Genomic DNA, 20885 nt, shown 5'->3' on the forward strand with positions numbered 1-20885 from the left:
CCCCCGTCTCCGCCTCCTCTTCGCATGACGTTCTCCCTGTGTCTGTGCCCACATTTCCCCTTTCTGTAAGGACACCAATCTAACGGAATTAGGGTCTACCTGATTTACTTGATTGCCTCTGGAAAGACTGTCTCCAAATGAGGTCACATTTGGAGATGCTGGGGCTTAGGACTTCAATATAGCTTTTTGTGGGGGCCCAGTTCAACCCATAGCACCACTCCTTGGGTATCAACACAGACACGTCTTTCTTGGAGAAGTTCTCTGAACCCCCACACCAGGCTCAACCCACCCCCAGCACCTGTCCCAGGGAACAGCGAATGCCGCTCCCATGGCAGCTTGCTTCCTCTCTGTCACCCCCACGGGGCCCAGAACGGAGACATCCTGAACCTCACCCAGACCACACACTTAGCAGGAGCTCAGAAGATATACCTGGAGAGACAACAGCCCTATGCAATAGCAAGAGCTTTCCCAGTGACGAAATCCAGAGGTGGCTTGTATGTGTGTGTGTTTGTGTAAACATGTGTAAACTAAACATATAAAATATCAGGGGGGACACAAATGAAATCGCTTCATAGTTCCTTTTAATATTTATTTATTTATTTATTTATTTATCTATGTATTTATTTATTTTTGAGACAAAGTGTCGCTCTGTTGCCCAGGCCGGAGTGCAGTGGCGCGATCTCGGCTCACTGCAACCTCCACCTCCCAGGTTCAAGCACTTCTTCTGCCTCAGCCTCCCAAGTAGGTGGGACTATATGCGCACACCACCACTCCTGGCTAATTTTTGTTTTGTTTTGTTCTTCTTAATTTTTGTGTTTTTAATAGAGACGAGGTTTCACCGTGTTAGTCAGGCTGGTCTCGAAATCCTGACCTCAGGCAATCCGCCCCCCTCGGCCTCCCAAAGTGCTGGGATTACAGTCATGAGCCACTGCACTCGGCTCCTTTTAATATTTATTTAGTTGCAGATACATTTTAAAAATCACAACCAGAGCCGGTTGTGGTACGGTGGCTCACGCCTATAATCCCAGCACTTCGGGAGGCCGAGGCAGGCGGATCACCTGAGGTTGGGAGTTCGAGACCACCCTGACCAGCATGGAGAAACCCCGTCTCTACTAAGAATACAAAATTAGCCAGGCGTGGTGGCGCATGCCTGTAATCTGTTCCACATCCCGTGTCCAGCTACTCGGGAGGCTGAGGCAGGAGAATTGCTTGAACCCAGGAGATGGAGGTTGCAGTGAACGAAGATCACGCCGTTGCACTCCAGCCTGGGCAACAAGAGCTAAACTCTATCTCAAAAAAAAAAAAAAATCACAACCAGATGCAGTAGCTCACACCTGTACTCCCAGCACTTTGGAAGGCCGAGGCGGGGGAATTGCTTGAGCCTAGAAGTTGGAAGCCAACCTGGGCAACAACATGGTGAGGTACCATCTGTATAAAAAAATTTTTTCGGCCAGGCGTGGTGGCTCATGCCTATAATCCCAGCACTTTGGGAGGCCGGGATGGGTGGATCACGTGAGGTCAGGAGTTTGAGACCAGCCTGGCCAACATGGTGAAACCCCATCTCTACTAAAACTACAAAAATTAACCGGGTGTGGTGGCGCATGCCTGTAATCCCAGCTACTCGGGAGGCTGAGGCTGGAGAATGGCTTGAACCCGGGAGGCGGAGGTTGCAGTGAGCCGAGATTGCACCATTGCACTCCAGCCTAGGCAACAAGAGCAAAACTCTTTCTCAAAAGAAAGACAAAAGAGAAAAAGATTTTTTTTCAAGGCGGGTGGATCACCTGAGGTCAGGAGTTCAGCCTGGCGAACATAGTGAAACCCCATCTCTACAAAAATACAAAAATTAGCCAAGTATGATGACAAGTGCCTGTAGTCCCAATTATTGGGAGGCTGAGGCGGGAGAATCACTTGTACCCAGGAGGCAGAGGTTTCAGTGAGCCAAGATCATGCCACTGCACTCCAGTCTAGGTGACAGAGCGAGACTGTCTCAAAAAAAAAAAAAAAAAAAAAAAAAGGCCGGGCGCAGTGGCTCAAGCCTGTAATCCCAGCACTTTGGGAGGCCGAGACGGGTGGATTACGAGGTCAGGAGATCGAGACCATCCTGGCTAACACGGTGAAACCCCGTCTCTACTAAAATATACAAAAAACTAGCCGGGCGAGGTGGCGGGCGCCTGTAGTCCCAGCTACTCGGGAGGCTGAGGCAGGAGAATGGCGTGAACCCGGGAGGCGGAGCTTGCAGTGAGCTGAGATCCGGCCACTGCACTCCAGCCTGGGCAACAGAGCGAGACTCCTTCTCAAAAAAAAAAAAAAAAATTGCATATATAAAATATTAGCTTAGAATTATTACTTTTGTTCATACATTCCCCTTGTATGTGCTGTAACTCACTAAGCATTTTGGAGATAGTGTCTTTGTTATTATGAGAGGCACTTTTGAGTCACTTCACTTCTAACTCAATTATTTTAGATTAAACATATTTTGTTGTCGTCATTTTTGTGACAGGGTTTCACTCTGTTGCCCAAGCTGGAGCACAGTGGCATGATCACAGTTCACTGCAGCCTCTGCCTCCCGGTACAAGTGATTCTCGTGCCTCAGCCTCCCAAGTAGCTGGGACTGTAGGCGCCCACCACCATGCCTGGCTAATTTTTGTATTTTTAGTAGAGAAAGGGTTTTACTATGTTGGCCAGTCTGGTCTTGAACTCCTGACCTCAAGTGATCCACTTGCCTTGGCCTCCAAAGTGCTGGGATTACAGGTGTTGAGCCACCACGCCAGGCGCAAAATTCAAATTTACACAACAGAGGCAAATCAGAGATGATGTCCAGTGCCGTCAGTCAGAACCTGGAGGCTGTTTTCTTCATCGAGGTTTTGAAAGGTAAAACATGCACAAGGTAAAAACCAAAATACTACAAAAGGGTTTGCAATAGAAAGAGCTTCTCTCCCTTCCCTGGCCCTCAGCCATCCTGCTCCCTCCCCGAAAGCAACCGTTGTTTCATTTCTACATTCTTCCAGAAATGTTCCAAATGTGAGTGCACACACGATTGTGAGGGCTTCCCTTGCACCCGTTTTATTAATGTGGTCACCTCCTGCATATGAACTGCTTCCTCACTTGCTCTTTCTCTTCAAGTCTTTTTGTTTGTTTGTTTGTTTGAGACAGGCTCTGACTCTGTCACCCAGGCTGGAGTGCAGTGGCGCCATCATAGCTCACTGCAGCCTCAACCTCCCAAGCTCAAGCAGTCTCCTGTCTCAGTAGCTGGTCCCGTAGGAGTACACCACCACACCCACCTAGTTTTTCACTTTTTGTGGAGGTGAGATCTCAGATCTCACTGTGTTACCCAGGCCGGTCTCACACTCCACACTCCTGGGCTCGAGTGATCCTCCCACTTATGCCTCCGAAAGTGCTGGGATTACAGGCATGAGCCACCATGCCCGACCTAAGTTTCTTGGCAGTAGTTCCATATCAGTGTGTAGAAAGTGATGTCATTCTGGGCGTGGTGGCCCATGCCTGTAATCCCAGCACTTTGGGAGGCTGAGACAGGCGGACCACCCGAGGTCAGGAGTTCAAGATCAGTCTGGCCAACATGGTGAAACCTTGTCTCTACTAAAAATACAAAAATTAGCCAGGCATGGCGGCAGGTGCCTGTAATCCCAGCTACTCGGGAAGCTGAGGCAGGGGAATTGCTTGAACCCGGGAGGCGGAGGTTGCAGTGAGGCAAGATCGCACCACTGCACTCCAGCCTGGGTGACAGAGCAAGACCCTGTTTCAAAAAAAAAAGAAAAAGAAAGTGAATCCCTCACGTATCCAGTATTAGAAAGGAAAGTTTGGTAAACTCCAGTGTACCAAGCTGAGCTGTGTGTGAGTTTTCTAAAAATGGTTTCACGCTATCCATACTTCTTTTTTCCACGTGACGTCGTATCTGGGAGGGCCTCTGCACACCATGTGGATCTGCCGTGCGTCTCCGGAGGGTGTGATTCTGGGTGGTGGACCCGGCCCTTTCCCAGCTGGGGGCTGCTGTCTGCTCCGCAGGCAGGACCCTAGGAAGTGTCCGTGTACACGTGGCACTGTGGACTCATGTGAGCCTTTCTGAAGGACGCGTTTCCAGAACTAGGACTGCTAGTGCAAAGAGCAAGCACATTTTATTCATGCTTCCGGGAGGTCTTAGCACGCCCCTCTCGAGCGGAGCCTGTGGGCAGTGCACTGGCTGGGGGGCGTGCTGAAGGCCAGGCCAGCTTCCTCACTGCCGGGAGATGGGCACCATGAGCCCTGCAGAGTCACGCTCCCCTGTGCAGGGCATTCTGGGAAATGTTGAAATCAAAAGGGGTGGGAGAGTCCCCTTTTGATTTGTGTCTGTCTCTCTTTCTCTTTGTCTCTCTCTCTGTTTCTCTATTTTGGATCTAAAGCTTTTAATTTGCGTAGAGAATATACTTCCCTGATATTGACAGACCCAGCATTATCCTAGACCTGGAATTCCAATCTGGGGAGGAATATGACCTGACAGGGAAGAAATCTGGCCCTGCTCTTGCCCTTCCTTTGTTAAAATCCCAAGGCTGGCAGCTGAGAAAGAGAAAAAGGAAACCTAGTCGTTAAAACCCTCAGGAACCCAAGACATCTTATTTCTTCCCCAGGTTCAAAGACTCTTTTTCTTTCTTGCATTACAGAATGAAGAATTCCAGGCATCAGCTTTTATTAAGCTAATTTTTATTATTTTTATTGTTATAACACATGATTATGTTTAAGTAAATTCAGACAGTTCAGAAGGATATCAGATAAAAAGGAAAAGTCCTATTTTTCTACCTAATAAGATTCTACCTCCCAGAGGTTATCATGGTTCATAATTTCTTCCAGAAATTGTTATCTGCAGACAGAAGCATATTTTTAAATCCAATGTGGCTGTTCCCCACACCATACATGTTTTTTCCTGCCATCTCTGATATACACGTGACAGTCAAGCTTGGCAGTGGCGTGGGTAGGCTCTGCAGCCTGGCGGCCTTGATTTGAATCCTGACTCCTTCACTCACAGGCTGTGTGACTTGGGACAAGTGGCTAAACTCCTCTGTACCTTAATAGCCTCATCCTTGAGATGGGATACCAATTGTCCTTAACACATATGGCAGTGGTGGGGATCAAATGAATTTATAAGCTGGGCACAGTGGCTCATGCCTGTAATCCCAGGAGTTTGGGACCAGCCTGGGCAACATAGTGGGACCCCATCTTTACAAAAAAATTAGCTGGGTGTAGTGGCATGCGCCTGTAGTCCTAGCTACTTGGGAGGCCGGGGTAGGAGGGTTACTCGAGCCCAGGAGGTTGAGGCTGCAGCGAGCTGTGATCACAACACTGCATTCCAGCCTGGGCGACAGAGGAGGCTCTGACTCAAAAAAAAAAAAAAAGAAATCCCCTGCCACCCACACACAAATGACTACATATATGTTCCAAGGGAAACCCAGGCCTTGCTCTGGTATGGTTCACATTCTGCTGGGTAGACTGACAATAGGCAAAGACGCAGGTCTGGTCACGGTGGCTCACGCCTGTAATCCCAGCACTTTGGGAGGCCGAGGCCGGGGGATCACCTGAGGTCAGGAGTTCGAGACCAGCCTGACCAACATGGAGAAACCCCGTCTCTACTAAAAGTACAAAAATTAACTGGACATGGTGGCGGGTCCCTGTAATCCCTGCTACTCCGGAGGCTGAGGCAGGAGAATAGCTTGAACCCAGGAGGCAGAGGTTTCAGTGAGCCGAGATCACGGCACTCCAGCCTAGGCGACAGGGAAAACTCTGTCTCAAGCGAAAAAAAAAAAAAGCTTCTCCCCTCACACAGGGGCTCCGTCTCTGTGCATGTGTTCAGCGTGGGCCTCCCCCACTGGCTGCCAACTCGGTGCTCACGGCCGTGTCCCTGGCACCTGGGACAGGACAGCACAGCAGGCTCCGTGTGGTTCCCGGGAAACGTTTGTGGAAGGAGGGAATGGATCCAAGCCCCTCTCTGCCACACGTTCACTGGGTGAAGGAGAGAAGGCTGTGGCCATGCGTCCCGTGGGAGCCGGCCCTCTTGAATCCTAACAGCTTTGAAAAGTGGCTTGAGCCGGGCGCGGTGGCTCAAGCCTGTAATCCCAGCACTTTGGGAGGCCGAGACAGGCGGATCACGAGGTCAGGAGATCGAGACCATCCTGGCTAACCCGGTGAAACCCCGTCTCTACTAAAAAATACAGAAAACTAGCCGGGCGAGGTGGCGGGCGCCTGTAGTCCCAGCTACTCGGGAGGCTGAGGCAGGAGGATGGCGTAAACCCGGGAGGTGGAGCTTGCAGTGAGCTGAGATCCGGCCACTGCACTCCAGCCTGGACCACAGAGCGAGACTCGGCCTCGAAAAAAAAAAAAAAAAAGAAAAGTGGCTTGAGCCTCCCTGGCACCCCTCTGACCCTGACGCTCTCATTCCAGGCAGGTGGACACGAACACCAAAAACGTCTTTGGACAACCGAGGTTGAGGGCATCCCTCCGAGACCTCCGGTCGCCACGTAAGAACTACAAATCCACCATCGAGGATGACCTGAAGAAACTCATCATCATGGACAACCTGGGGCCAGAGCAGGAGAGAGACGCAGGAGTACGTAGCACCCCATCCCCAGCTCCCGACCCCCAGCTTCCAGTGGGATCTCAGATCCGGGTGGACAGGGAGAAGGACTGTGCTCCCCGCGGTCCCATCGTGCCCCCAGCTTTCAGCATCTGCCAGTCCCGTTGAGGGGTGTGGGCTCGTGGCTGGGAGTGAGGGCAGTGCATTAGTCTGGGCTGGGATCACAGGATGAGCCCAGGCAGGCACACAGGAATCTACCCCATACCGAGAACCTCATACAACTGGAGGGACCTGGGCCTCGTGCCCTCCTCCTCCAGCCCAGGATAGAAACAGCCACATCCGCCCAAACCACAGGGACTGAGTGGAGCAGGGGCTCCCAGGGGAAGTTCAGGCTCTTGTTACTCAGGGACGGGGGTGGAAAGAACAGTGGGCGCCAGGGAACCTCCATGGCACCTGCTTCCCTTCCCCTCCCAGCCAGGCCTGCCCTGCTCATCCTCACTGCCAGGCAGGAGCTGTTTTGTGGGAGTCGAGGTGGACCCCAGCCTCCCCAGGGTTGGGTCCCACCAGCCACAGCTGGGGGAAGAGAGCACATCAGCCCAGCACTACCCAATGGGGTCCCAGCACTGACTCTTGTGGGTCCAGCTTGCCTCCCACCACCTTCCCCAACCCGTCAGGCTTTGATCACCAGCCCTTACCCAGAGCTGGAGGGTGGGGTTGGGGAGCGGGAGTCCCCAGGGGGAAATGGGAGCACTTTGGTCAGAAAGGAGGAAGAAGGCCGAGGTGGTGGCTCACACCTGTAATCCCAATACTTTGGGTGGCCAAGGTGAGAGGATCACTTGAGCCCAGGAGTTTTAAGACCAGCCTGGGCAGTATAATGAGACCCCCATCTCTATAAAAAAATCTAAAAATTAGCCAAGTGTGGTGGCACACACCTGTGGTCCCAGCTACTTACCTGGGAAGATGAGATAGGAGGATCGCTGAAGCCCAGGAGGTCGAGGTTGTAGTAAGCTGAGATCACCCCATTACACCCCAGCTTGGGTGACAGAGTGAGACCCTGTCTCTAAAAAAAAAAGAAAGAATCCCAGCACTTTGGGAGGCCGAGACGGGCGGATCGCGAGGTCAGGAGATCGAGACCATCCTGGCTAACGCAGTGAAACCCCGTCTCTACTAAAAAATACAAAAAACTAGCCGGGCGAGGTGGCGGGCGCCTGTAGTCCCAGCTACTTGGGAGGCTGAGGCAGGAGAATGGCGTAAACCCGGGAGGTGGAGTTTGCAGTGAGCTGAGATCCGGCCACTGCACTCCAGCCTGGGCGACAGAGTGAGACTCCATCTCAAAAAAAAAAAAAGAAAGAAAGAAAGAAAGAAAAATCAGGCAGGAATGGATGCTGGGTCGGTAAGGACTCGCCACCGATGTCCTGGAGGGGAAGATGCCTCTGAGGACCCTGGCTACGAGCCAGTCCGTGACCTCCCCCAACATCCCACCCACCCCCACAGCAGTCGCCGCAGAAGGGCCTGCAGCGCACACTGTCGGACGAGAGCCTGTGCAGCGGGCGCCGGGAGCCCAGCTTCGCCAGCCCCGCCGGCCTAGAGCCAGGGCTCCCCAGCGACGTGCTCTTCACCAGCACCTGCGCCTTCCCGTCCAGCACGCTGCCTGCACGCCGCCAGCACCAGCACCCCCACCCGCCCGGCGGCCCCGGCGCCACCCCTGCCACTGGCAGCGGCTTCCCCGAGAAGAAATGTGAGCCCGGGCTCCCTGGGACTGGCGCGGTATTTACCCCAAGGTTGGGAGGTGGGGATGCCTGAGCAGGGGCTCACCTGGAGGTCAAAGGCTAGAGATCATCAGTGTTGGGGCCATCTCGGAGGAATGGGATTCGCAGGAACTTCGGAGGGCCTGATGGTGGGGCACCAGGTGTCACCCAAGGAGCAAGGATTGTTGGCCAAGCATCAGAGGGTCACCTGGGAGTCAGGAGCACCCAAGGATTGGAGTCACCTGAGACCAGAGAGGAAGTCCACCCTCAGGGTACAGGCCTGGGGAATGGGGCTGCCTAGCTGCTGCCCCAGCACCCCCCAACCCTCCCACCCATTCCAGCACCAAGCGGTTTGCTTCATGAGCATTTTATTTGCTTCCCTGACTCCCCCTATGTTTGCCACACTTGGGGGCGGTGCATGGTGTGACTTGTCCACTCCTTAATCACCCAGCAAATATTTACCAAGCATTCCCCTTAAACAGGTACTGCGCACACCACCCCCATCAAAAGCCACGAGCCAGCTGGGGTTGGCCATGCCCCAGATGCACCCTGTGACCCCTTATCCACCCCCTAAGCCCCCCACAACTGAAAGACAGTACGTAAGTTTGCACCATGTGCACTGGGTGGCAAACCTGGCCTGGAGGGACGTGAGGCTGTTTAGGGTCCATAGTCCCCCTACTTAGTACTAGCGATGAGGAGCTTGGGGCAGAGCGCTGGCGTGCCACTGCGTGTGGGGTGCCCCTGACCTTTCTGGGTGTGTTACATTATACACAGCATCTGCACACTTACTCTCTCAAATCCAAGCACATCTCAAATTCAGGGGCATGTGCTACCCCAAGGGTCTCAGCTGAGGGGCTGTGCCTGCCTGTGCCATCTGTACAGAGCCTCTTGTGAGCTGTGGGGGATGGGGTGGAGGAGACTCTGCGACTTTTATGAAGGGTGGTCTGTCTCCCCCGTTAAAATTCCCCCGCAGACTGGGCACAGTGGCTCATGCCTCCCAGCACTTTGGGAGGCCGAGGCAGGCAGATCACTTGAGGTCAGGAGTTCGAGACCAGCCTGGCCAACGTGGTGAAACCCCGTCTCTACTAAAGATACAAAAATTAGCTGGACATGATGGTGGGTGCCTGTAATCCCAGCTACTCAGTAGGCTGAGGCAGGAGAATCGCTTGAACCCAGGAGGCAGAGGTTGCAGTGAGCTGAGATCAAGCCACTGCACTCCAGCCTGGGTGACAGAGCCAGACTCTATCTCAAAAAAAAAAAAAAAAATTCCCCTGCAGCTCCCTGTTGCCTTGGCGTTTGCATCTGTACTCCTTGCCCTGGTGGTGTGGGGCGCCCACCTCTGCTCCTCCACCTCGCAGAGCCTTCCTTTTGATCACTCAGCACATCAGACCTTCCCTGCTCAGGGCATCCTGCATGGCTGTTCCCTCTGCCCGCCATGCTCTTCCCTCAGTCGTCTTCTGGGTCACTCTTGTCCTTCAGGGCTGGCTCCATTCCTGCTCTTTCCTGGAAGGCTCCTCTAAGCCCTGGGCTGGGTCCCTGCCCCCATCTCAATTCCAGAGCTGCTCTGCCCTCCTCTGTGCTCCCTTCCTGCAGTGCCTGCTGTGGGCGGGGCGCTACTCCAGGTGCCAGGATGCGGCCCTGAGCAAGGCAGAGCACACCCCTGCCCTCACGGGGCTGCCCACTCCAGTGGACATTTCCCTGCTCCCCAGGCTTCCCGCCACGTTCCTTCCTCGGCCTCTCCTCCTCGCTGCTCTGTTTCTGCCTAAGGCAGGGCTGGTCACAAAGTAGACGTTCAGCCACTGCAAAGGAAGGGGACAGCAGCCACCGCAGAAAGGTGGTGACAGAGGACACAGGCACAGACTCCACAGGTTGATCTGAATTCCTCCAGCTTGCTGTACCTCATTCTTTCTGTCTTGGCTCAGATGCCCCCTCCTCCAGGAAGCCCTCCCTCCCCCTACCAGGCTGAGTCAGGCACCTCCACGGGCCCCATCGCCCCCTCCCGGGTTTCTCTCACCCCCTCCGTCCCCCCTCACTGCCCTGTATCCCCATCACCATCCTGAGCTGTCACTAGATGAGAATATGTCTGTCTCTACCCCAGTACCGGGGGCCCCCCAAAGACAGGGCCTGGGGTTGTCTCCATCACTGCTGTGACCCCAGCTCAGGGCCCTCTGCCTCACATAACACACACATACCCTTCTTTGGCCATCTGACTCCCCCACACCCCTGAGCTGGGGAGAGTCCCGTCTGGCTCCAGTGTGGCCAGGGACCCTGGGCCTCTGTTTCTCCAGTGCCTGCTCCAGAGCCCTTCCCAGGCCCCATCCCAGATGGAGAGACATGGGCATTCCTGGGCTGGGCTTCACTAACCAAGTGCCCTCCACACCAAGGAGCCTGTCACACGGTGCTGCTGATGCCCTCTTCAGCAATGACAGCCACTCCCATGGCTCCCGCTAGCTGAGCAGTGAGATGCCAGCAGGCTGGAGGCACAGAACAAGGAGGCCAGGGGAAGAGCAAGGAGGCCCAGGGCGGAGCAAGGAGGTCAAGGGCAGAGCATGGTCAAGGGCGGAGCAAGGAGGTCAAGGGCAGAGCATGGAGGTCAAGGGTGGAGCAAGGAGGCCAAGGGCAGAGCATGGAGGTCAAGGGCGGAGCAAAGAGGCCAAGGGCGGAGCAAGGAGGCCAAGGGCAGAGCATGGAGGCCAAGGGCAAAGCATGGAGGTCAAGGGCAGAGCAAGGAGGCCAAGGGCGGAGTATGGAGGTCAAGAGTGGAGCAAAGAGGTCAGGGGTGGAGCATGGAGGTCAAGGGCAGACCAAGGAGGTCAAGGGTGGGGCATGGAGGTCAAGGGTGAGCAAGGAGGCCAAGAATGGAGCATGGAGGTCAAGGGCAGAGCAAGGAGGTTAAGGGCAGAGCATGGAGGTCAAGGGTGGAGCAAGGAGGCTAAGGGTGGGGCATTGAGGTCAAGGGTAGAGCATGGAGGTCAAGGGCAGAGCAAGGAGGCCAAGGGTGGAACGTGGAGGTCTGGGGCGGAGAATGGAGGCCAAGAGCAGAGCATGGAGGTCAAGGGCGGAACAAGGAGGCTGAGGGCAGAACAAGGAGGTCAAGGGCAGAGCATGGAGGCCAAGGGCCGAGGATGGAGGCTGAGGGCGGAGCAAGGAGGCCAAGGACTCGTTCATTCACCCATTCAGCCAGCACTTACTGCACACCACATATCACAGAGCTGGACTACCTGAGTTTATGTCCCACGTCTTCCACTCCAGATATAATCTCTCTGTGCCTCAGTTTCTTTGACTGTAAAATGAAAAAGTAGTGCCCACATCCCTAGGTTGAAAGAATCAAACAAGTGAATATATGGAAAGCACATAGCATACACCTCATACGTAGTCAGCACCAAGAAGTACCAGCTGGAAGCCATGCAAGCCCAGGCAAGGCAGCGCCTCGCTCGGGTCTCAGTTTTCCTCCTCCATGCGCGGAGATCGCGACACCCCTGCCCCCGCCAGGCTCACGGTGAGACTGCGAGATGATCCCCTGGGCCCTGCACAGAGGAGGTGCCAGGAACACAGAGCAGACTGGGCCCATGGTCGGGCTCTGACGATTCCCAGCTAAGGGCCCTCAGGCCTGTCTCCTGGTCTCTCTGTACCTGCCTATCCTCCTCTGTCCTTGTCCCTTAGGGGCTTCAGGGAGTCACGGAGCCCCAGGCCAGAGCTTGAGCCTGGTGCCGGGGACCCTCGATAGCCGTAGCAGGTGCGAGAGCAGTGCTGGTGCCGTTGCTTCTCACCTCCAACCCCTGAGATGTCACAGGCCTCTCCTCTGCTCAGCGTATCATACCTGAACACCCCCCCACGGCAACCCCACCGCGTGTAAACACTGTCCATACACTGGCGATTCTGATTACAGGTGCAGCTGGGACTCTATTTGTTGCCAGCTCCTGTGGCCAGCCCCCCCCCACCGTCTCCTTGGGGTGTCCAGGGCCAACTCCACTAAGCACCTCCAGAAACAGATTTCTGATCCCCCACCCGAGCCTTCCTGATCAGAGCTGCAATCCTGGCCCTTCTCTTTGTTTCACAGCCATATCCATCCCTCAGGAAATCCTATTGGCTGCCCCTGAAAAGTAGGCCCAGAATCTGCCCCTGGTCCTACCATGGCCCCACCCTGGTCCTGCGCAGTGTCACTGTCTCTCTTGTGGGTCATGGTTACAGCTCCTACCTGCTCCCTGCCTCCCCCGAAATGCCCCCACATGCACACAGTCCATCCCCCACATGCACCCAGAGGGAGCCTTCCAGGGCTCCATTGCACTCAGGGTGAGAACACAGTTGACATTGGGGCCCACAGGACCTGCATGGTGCGGCCGTGTTGCCTCTGTCCTCGCCTCCTGCTGCTTCCTCCCTTGCTCACCCTCACCCAGCCATAGGGGCCGCCTCCGTGTTCCTTAAACCTTCCAGGCGCACTCCTGCCTCAGGGATTTAGCACTGGCTGTTCCGTCTGCCTGGAATGTTCCTCCCCCAGGTGTCCCCCGGCGCACTCCCTCCTCCCCGTCAGAGTTTTGTCCAGATGACGTCTCTGCCAGGCCTGGCCCAGCACCTTGTTTAAAGTCAGGCCTCCGTAGACTCCAGCGCCCCCAGACCCCTTACCCTGCTGGAGGTTGTCCCGGACACGTAGCGTCTCTGCATAAGCAATGGAATGTCTTCATGTGTATGTGTCCCCCGCGTTGTCATGCTCAACCACTGCCATCTTCACCCTCCCCATCCAGCCACCATCTCAGCCTCGGAGCTCTCGCTGGCTGACGGGCGGGACCGCCCCCTGCGGCGCCTGGACCCTGGGATGATGCCCCTGCCTGACACGGCTGCTGGCCTCGAGTGGTCCAGCCTGGTGAACGCAGCCAAGGCATACGAAGGTAGGCACCTTCCACCCAGTCCCGCCGGGCCCCCACGCCCTCCTCTGTTCTAGAGGGAGTTATGGAGGGCCTCGTGGCTTTGCAGGGATACCCACTCAGGTTCCAGAATCAGGGAGCGGGGTTCGAGTCCTGCCCCATCACTTGCTTACCATGCGGCCCTGGGCAAGTGTCTTCATCTCTTTGATGCGAGTTACCATGTTGACCGACAAGTAAAAGTCACCATGCTTGAGGCTGCCATGACAATTACACAAAACACCACATGGAAGATACGTGAGGCCAAGCATAGTGGTTCACACCTGTAATCCCAGCACTCTGAGAGTCCGAGGCAAGAGGATCACTTGAGGCCAGGAGTTTGAGACCAGCCTGGGCCACATAGTAAGACCCAGTCTGTACAAAAGAGAAAAACATAAGTGACACATGGCGGTGCACACCTGTAGTCCCAGCCACTCTGGAGGCTGAGGCAGGAGGATCGCTTGAGCCCAGGAGAGGGAGGCTGTGTGGTGAGCTGTGATCACACCAATGCACTCCAGCCTGGGCGACAGTACAAGACCCCGTGTCTGGGGGGAAAAAAAAAAGTCTGTGTCCCTGAGCACATTTGGGTTTTCAGCCCCAGATTTGGGAGCCAGAAGAGGGAATAAAGACTTTCAGTGCCCTGAGGGTCCTGCCAAGACCTTGATTCTGGGTCGGGGGTTCCCCATACCAGGCCTGCAGAGATCCTCACTCCCTGGGTTCCCTGGAGCAGTGGACAGGGTTTGTTCTGCCACCCAGGGCCCTTTATGTGCTGGGAGTCCATGGGGACAGGGGGCCGGGTAGCTGGGGGCATCTCCTCTCTCGTGTGGGTCTCCAGGCATCCTGGGGCCAGGACAGCCGGTTCCGGGATAGTGGGAAGTGACGAAGGCCTCAGGTCTCTCCCTGGAGACCCAGATGCCATCAGCGGTTGTAGTGTTGTCTGCAGAAGGCAGAGCTGCCCAGACGCCAGCCCTACCAACCATAGGCCACAGGAAAGGGCTTGGGCAGCCAAAGCCCCTACCCACTCCCAGCTGCTGCATGCACCTGGCATGCCTGGGGGCTGTGCAGCCCATGTGAGAAAGCGGAAGGAGCCTGGCTGGTGGCACTGATTTCTCTCCCAGGCTGTGCGTCACAGTCGCCTAGGGAGCTTTTTCCTTCCTTATAAAATTAATAGATGAACCACAGAAGGTTATGGGGGAGGGGTGGCGTAGCAGAAAGACCTGGGAGGAAGCGGTGCCTCCCCGGGAGCCGGAAAGGGGCTGGCAGGGAGTGCAGGTCAGAGTGGTTTCAGCCTGCCGGGAGGTGCGGGGTTTTAATGAAGATATGTATGTTTTCCCATGCAATTCACATGAGTGGAAAAGGCTAAAGGAATTCTCGTTAACTTTGGTAGGTGTGTTCATAGCATAGTAGTTTTCTTCCCCCAAAAATATATATATATATATATGCCTTATCCACTAGAGCTACTTAGTGAAGTTTCTACAGATGAAATACAAAGATGTCTGGAGTTTGATTTAAAATATTCCAGGTTGGGTGCAGTGGTTCACACCTGTAACCCCAACACTTTGGGAGGTCAAGGTGGGAGGATGGCTTAAGGCCAGGAATTCAACCAGCCTGGGCAACATAGCGAGACCCCGTCACTACAAAAAATTTTATTTTACTTATTTATTTTTTAGAGTCTCACTTGGTCACCCAGGCTGGAGTTCAGTGGCATGATCTTGGCTCACTGCAGCCTCCACCTCTCAGGTTCAAGCGATTCTCCTGCCTCAGCCTCCTGAGTAGCTGGGATTATAGGCGCTAATTTTAAAATTTGCCAGGCGTGGTATTACACACCTGTAGTCCAAGCTCCTTGGGAGGTTGAAGCAGGAGGATTGCTGGAGCCCAGGAGTTCTAGACTGGAGTGTGCTGTTCCGATCCGGTGTCTTCACTAAACTCAGTATCAATATGGTGACCTCCAGGGAGCCAGGGAGCCAGGGACCACCAGGTTTCCTAAGGACAGGTGTACTGGCCCAGGTCAGAAATGGAGCAGGTCAGAGCTCCCGTGCTGATCAGTAATGGACTCGGGCCTGTGAAGAGCCACTGCACTCCAGCATGGGCAACATCACAAGACCCTGTCTCTTAAAACACAAATGTCAAAGTGAATATACATTAAATCCAAGATAGAAAAATATAACTATAAAGGGTATTATTCAGAGAATCGGAGAACATTTGCAGATGACTGTATATTAGAGAATATCGTGGCCAGGCGTGGTGGCTCATGCCTGTAATCCAGCACTTTGGGAGGCCGAGGCGGGCAGATCACCTGAGGTCAGGAGTTCGAGACCAACCTGACCAACATGGAGAAACCCCATCTCTACTAAAAATATAAAATTAACTGGGTGTGGTGGCGCAGGCCTGTAATCCCAGCTACTTGGGAGACTGAGACAGGAGAATCTCTTGAACCCAGGAGGCGGAGGTTGCATTGAGCCAAGATCGCGCCATTGCACTCCAGCCTGGGCAACAAGAGTGAAACTCTGTCTCAAAAAAAAAGTAAATGGGCAAAATGTTACCAATGGGTGGTGCCAGGGAAGGAGTGTTGGGGTTTTTACTGTGCTATTCTTGCGGCACAGAAATGGAAGTTGGGGAGCTGCTTGCCTCTGGGGCTCGCCCTCTGCCCTGCCCCTGGCGGTGCCGCCCTCGACACAGGGCACACTGGGATGCCTTCGTGTGTTTAACACCCCCGAGGAGTCCATTGTCTGGCTGTTCGTAGCTCACTAAACCAGCCACTATTGGAGGGCACTGGGGCGGTGGCCAGCTGTTGCCATTACAGGAAGAAAATCCAACAGTCACGTTTGAAAACGCAGACGGCTCAGGTACCCCCAGTGCCAGTCACATGTCCAAGGCGGAACCCAGGAATCTTCACTTTCACTGGCAACCCCATGCGATTTCTTTTCTCTCTTCAATATGCATGATGTGATCTGTCTCACTTCTCTTTTTGCTTTTGAAATCTTCCCGGCTTCCTCCGAAGGAAAGCGAATCGTATAGCGAATCCCCGTGGACCTGGCGCCAGCCTGTCCACTTTGGACCCCTTTTTTCCTACCTTGTACTTGTGGACCAAAGCCAGTCATTTATGTTGAGAGCATGCCAGGTTCAGAATCCAGTCGGATGCTGCCTCGCACTCTCATCTAACTGCCTTCTCCAGCCCTTGTATTTTGTATGAACTAGTCATTGGATCAAAAGCCTCGATCGGAATCAGGATGGGATTTTGTGTTCTTGTTTTGTGTGTTCATTTGCTCGGTGTCTTGGCGAGAATCTATCCAAGTGCCGATGCAGGCTTTCCCAAGAGTGATGGGAAGTGTCGTGGAGGTTTGCAGGGAAAGGCATCGTCCAGCAATTGAGGGAGAAGCTGGGAGCCTTACTGACCCTCTCCTCCTCCTCCCTCCCTGGCAGTGCAAAGAGCCGTCTCACTCTTCTCTCTGAACGACCCGGCCCTGAGCCCAGACATCCCGCCTGCACACAGTCCTGTCCACAGCCACCTGAGCCTGGAGAGGGGACCCCCGACCCCCAGGACCACGCCTACCATGAGGTGAGCTTTCCCTGGGAACACCCAGGTTCATACCAGCGGCAGGTCTGTGCAGTGGAAGACGCTCCTCCAGAGAGAGGCAGCCACTGCGGGTCACCCCCACCACTCTTCGGGCAGAAGCTGATATAGTAGCTGCTCCCCTCTCCTAACAAGAGTTGGAAGTCATTACACTGCACCTGTCTATGCACCGGGGATCCACAGTGACTAAGACAGACTCTGCCCAGTCCCAACAGATCTCCCGGTCCAACGGAGACGACACTGAAATCAATACACACACAGTTGTTTCGCTTCCAACTTGGAAAACTGCTAAGCAGGCCAGGCACAGTGGCTCACACCTGTAATCCCTGCACTTTGGGAGGCCAAGGTGGGTGGGTCACTTGAGGTCAGGAATTCAAGACTAACCTGGCCAACGTGGTGAAACCCCGTCTCTACTAAAAATACAAAAATTAGCCGGGTGTGGTGGCAGGCGCCTGTAATCCCAGCTACTCGAGAGGCTGAGGCAGGAGAATCACTTGAATCCGGGAGGCGGACGTTGCAGTGAGCCGAGATCACGCCACTGCACTCCAGCCTGGGCCTCAGAGCAAGACTCCATCTCAAAAAAAGAAAAAAAGAAGGAAAGCTGCTCAGCAGTGTCTCCCAATCCCCCAGCCCTGTGCCTCTCGCCAGCCCCATCGCTGCCAGGCTCCCGCCTATCTGCTCCTTCGTCTCCTCCTCTGCAGGTTCCTAAACCTCACAGACTTCTGCCGCATGCTCAGCCTTCCCAGCCTCCCTGCCAGGTGCCGTGCTGGGCTATCTGAGGACCCAGTGGCAATTGAGGCCAGGCCTGGCCCTCAGGAGGCTTCACGGGGGAAGGAAGAGGACGGGGACAGATCTCTCACATTTGTCATCTCACGCGTGGCTTCTCACATTCAGCGCAGCATATTTGACTGCACTCACTTGGCAGAAAACAAAATTAAAAAGAGGCAGAGAGAATGTAAATGGCACATTCTGCCTGTACATGGATTTAAATAGTGCATTTCACACTCGTCTGCACACCTCACGGTGCAGGGTTCTATATACAACCATCCGTGCACTGTACTTCATGGGCAGTGGGAGCAATTTTTGAGGGTAATTTTGACTTCTTGCTTTTCACACTCTGGCTTCAGAACTCAACCTCCACCACGAACGTAGGCCCCGCTGTAATTACAAGAAATCGGCAGTTCCAGATGGTGCTGCCAGGCTCAGGGGCAGGAGCAGCCTGGGCTGTGGGAAGCAGTGGGACCTGTGGCCCCTGGGCGGCACTCCTGGAGTCCATTTGCCCCCATCTCCCTCTGCAGCTGCTGATTCCCAGGACTCAGCAGCAAAGTTGTAGGAAAGGGTGGGCAAGGCAGGAGGGCCAGCCCCCGACCGCCACCACCTGTGCACCCGCAGCGTCCAACAGAGCCTCCTTCAGCCCCAACTCCAAGCAGGAAGGGGCTGTGCGTTCTCTGCAGCGGCCAGGCAGGCCCAGGGCTGGGAGGATCTGCAGGGGGCGGCTACTGGCCGTGGGTCCCTGACTCAAATCCTAGCAGCAGCACGTGGGTGGGCGATACTGCCTGCATATCCTCCGCTGGCCAGCGGGTAACTGTGCAGCACATCCGAAGGCCGCAGTGGGCAGAGGAGCTCTGTGAGATGAGCCGGGCAGCCTGGGGCTTGGTGCGGGTTGGCTGTCAGTGATGGGCACATGGTCAGCATCACTGACAGGACCGTTATTGGTCCTGCCCACGAGGGCGGGCCCTTTTGACCATCTGTCCGTTCTCGTGCTTCCTGTGCCTGGAGTGGTGCCTGGACCCGCCAGGTGCTCAGCAGGCATCTGTGGAGCAGGCTCTTTGTGTCCTGGAGGTGTGAAGAAGGGGTGCTCCCTGAAGTCACATGCACGGCCCAGCCTCAGGGAAAACACACACTTCAGGGCGGGCGCCCACCCTTCCCCTGGCCTGGTGCTCCCAACACCCCATCCACATCCACCGAGGTGCCCCTGCTGGGTGGAGTATGCCGGTGGACGGCTGGCTTCCTGCTTCCCCTGGGAGCTTCTCCTCGGGCTTCGCCAGAATGTCAGGGTTAAGGGGGCCCGTACCCCCAGGCTCCTCAGCTGTGGGCCAGAAGCCCTCCTCAGGGGCTGTGGGGCCTCAGGCTGACCTGGTCCCTGTCTTTCCAGTGAGGAGCCGCCCCTGGATCTGACAGGCAAGGTGTACCAGCTGGAGGTGATGCTGAAACAGCTGCACACTGACCTGCAGAAGGTAACGCTGGGGGCCACGCCCTCTCCATCCCACTTCCCAGACACTGGGCAGGGTGGTCAGCAGGGATCAGGCACCTGCCTCGGCCATGCAGCACCCACCCCACCCCCACACCTCCTGTGCTTGAGTGCAGTCATGGGTGAAGAGTAAACAGTGATAACACGCAAGGCTAGCAAGCACTCAGAGAAACTCATCCATTCTTGGGGGGAGAATAATCGCCCAGGCTTTTCGGGGGGCAGTTGGACAACATTTATCAAAAATGTAATTGTGTCCAGGCGCGGTGGCTCATGCCTGTAATCCCAGCACTTTGGGAGGCCAAGGGGGGGTGGGTTGCCTGAGATCAGGAGTTCGAGACCAGCCTGGCCAACATGGTGAAACCCCATCTCTATTAAAAAGTATAATAATTAGCCAGGTGTGGTGGCGGGCGCCTGTAATCCTAGCTACTTAGGAGGCTGAGGCAGGAGAATCACTTGAACCCCGGAAGGCGGAGATTGCAGTGAGCTGAGATCATGCCACTGGACTCCAGCCTGGGCAACAGAGCGAGACTCCGTCTCACAAAAAAGAAAAAAAAAAAATGTTAACCCAGTAATTCCACTTGTGGGAATTTATCCATGACAGCGTGAGTACAAAGAGATTGTGAACAAGGACGTTCATTGCCACACTATTGGCAATAAAAAATTGGAGCCAGCGTGGCTGTCCCTCAGCAGGAGAGCGGCGGTGTAAATTACAGGCGCCCATGCAGCGGGACAGCGTGCAGCCAATTAAAGTAACAACAAATCTATATATTTACTAACACGCAAAAGAAATCCAGTAACTTACGTAAAAACCAAAGCGAGCTGCAGCACTGTTGCCTAGAACATCATCATACTTACTTATTTATTGTTTAACCACCACGGTTGAGAGGGCCATCTAGAAGGTGACAGTCAATTTGTTCTTTGGACTTGTCTCCATGGGGCGGGAGGATGAGGAGGAGACTGGCCAGGTGCAGTGGCTCACACCTCTAATCCCAGCACTTTGGGAGGCTGAGGCGGGTAGATCACCTGAGGTCAGGAGTTTGAGACCAGCCTGACCAACATGGTGAAACCCCATCTCTACTAAAAATACAAAATTAACCGGGCTTGATGGCGCACTCCTGTAATCCCAGCTACTTGGGAGGCTGAGGCAGGAGAATTGCTAGAACCTGGGAGGCAGAGGTTGCAGTGAGCCGAGGGCGACAAGAGCGAAACCCAGTCTCAAAAAAAAAAAAAGAAAAATGAGGAGGAGACTTTTATCTATCGTTCGTATACTTCTGGGTAAAAGTCAGAAAAGTGGCCGGGCGCGGTGGCTCACGCCTGTAATCCCAGCACTTTGGGAGGCCGAGGCGGGCGGATCACAAGGTCAGGAGATCGAGACCACGGTGAAACCCCGTCTCTACTAAAAATACAAAAAATTAGCCGGGCGTAGTTGTGGGCGCCTGTAGTCCCAGCTACTCGGGAGGCTGAGGCAGGAGAATGGCGTGAACCCGGGAGGCGGAGCTTGCAGTGAGCCGAGATCGCGCCACTGCACTCCAGCCTGGGCGACAGAGCGAGACTCCGTCTCAAAAAAAAAAAAAAAAAAAAGTCAGAAAAGTGGCAGAGCATGTAACGCGTTAAGTCCTCGAGCTGTGGAATCAAAGGGGCCCAGGTTCTGACCTCCGCCCCACCACATAATGCTGTGCGACCTAAGACAAGTCCCTGCCTCCGGGGCTACGTCCTCCTGGAAGAATGGGGTCTGCTCAGGCCACCCTGCCTCCATGTCTCAGCTCCCCACTTGCTGTGTGAGGCTGGGGTCGTCTTCCAGGAAACTGGGGATAGCGACAGTCCCCAAGTCCTCAGGTAGTGTGATGGTGGGATG

General features: G+C 54.8%; 2 protein-coding genes across 9 annotated transcripts in view; both read left to right on the plus strand.

Moving 5' to 3' along the window:
* The window catches only part of SIPA1L3 (signal induced proliferation associated 1 like 3), a 308912-nt gene that overhangs the window by 285454 nt on the left and 2573 nt on the right, over positions 1-20885 (plus strand). For 6 of the 8 annotated variants that reach the window (XM_028839531.2, XM_077982387.1, XM_028839532.2 and 3 more), the window contains 5 exons: positions 6427-6592; positions 8054-8297; positions 13050-13193; positions 16629-16764; positions 18935-19016. In XM_028839531.2, coding sequence (XP_028695364.2) covers positions 6427-6592; positions 8054-8297; positions 13050-13193; positions 16629-16764; positions 18935-19016 — 772 coding nt within the window. The remainder of the gene's footprint in view (positions 1-6426; positions 6593-8053; positions 8298-13049; positions 13194-16628; positions 16765-18934; positions 19017-20885) is intronic. The other 2 variants (XM_028839535.2, XM_077982389.1) reach the window with 1 other exon arrangement.
* C19H19orf33 (chromosome 19 C19orf33 homolog) overlaps positions 1-20885 on the plus strand; it is a 231429-nt gene that overhangs the window by 104714 nt on the left and 105830 nt on the right. The gene's annotated exons all lie outside the window — the stretch shown is intronic.

Source organism: Macaca mulatta, chromosome 19 (assembly GCF_049350105.2).
Source record: "Macaca mulatta isolate MMU2019108-1 chromosome 19, T2T-MMU8v2.0, whole genome shotgun sequence".
In the NCBI taxonomy this organism is placed as follows: domain Eukaryota; kingdom Metazoa; phylum Chordata; class Mammalia; order Primates; family Cercopithecidae; genus Macaca; species Macaca mulatta.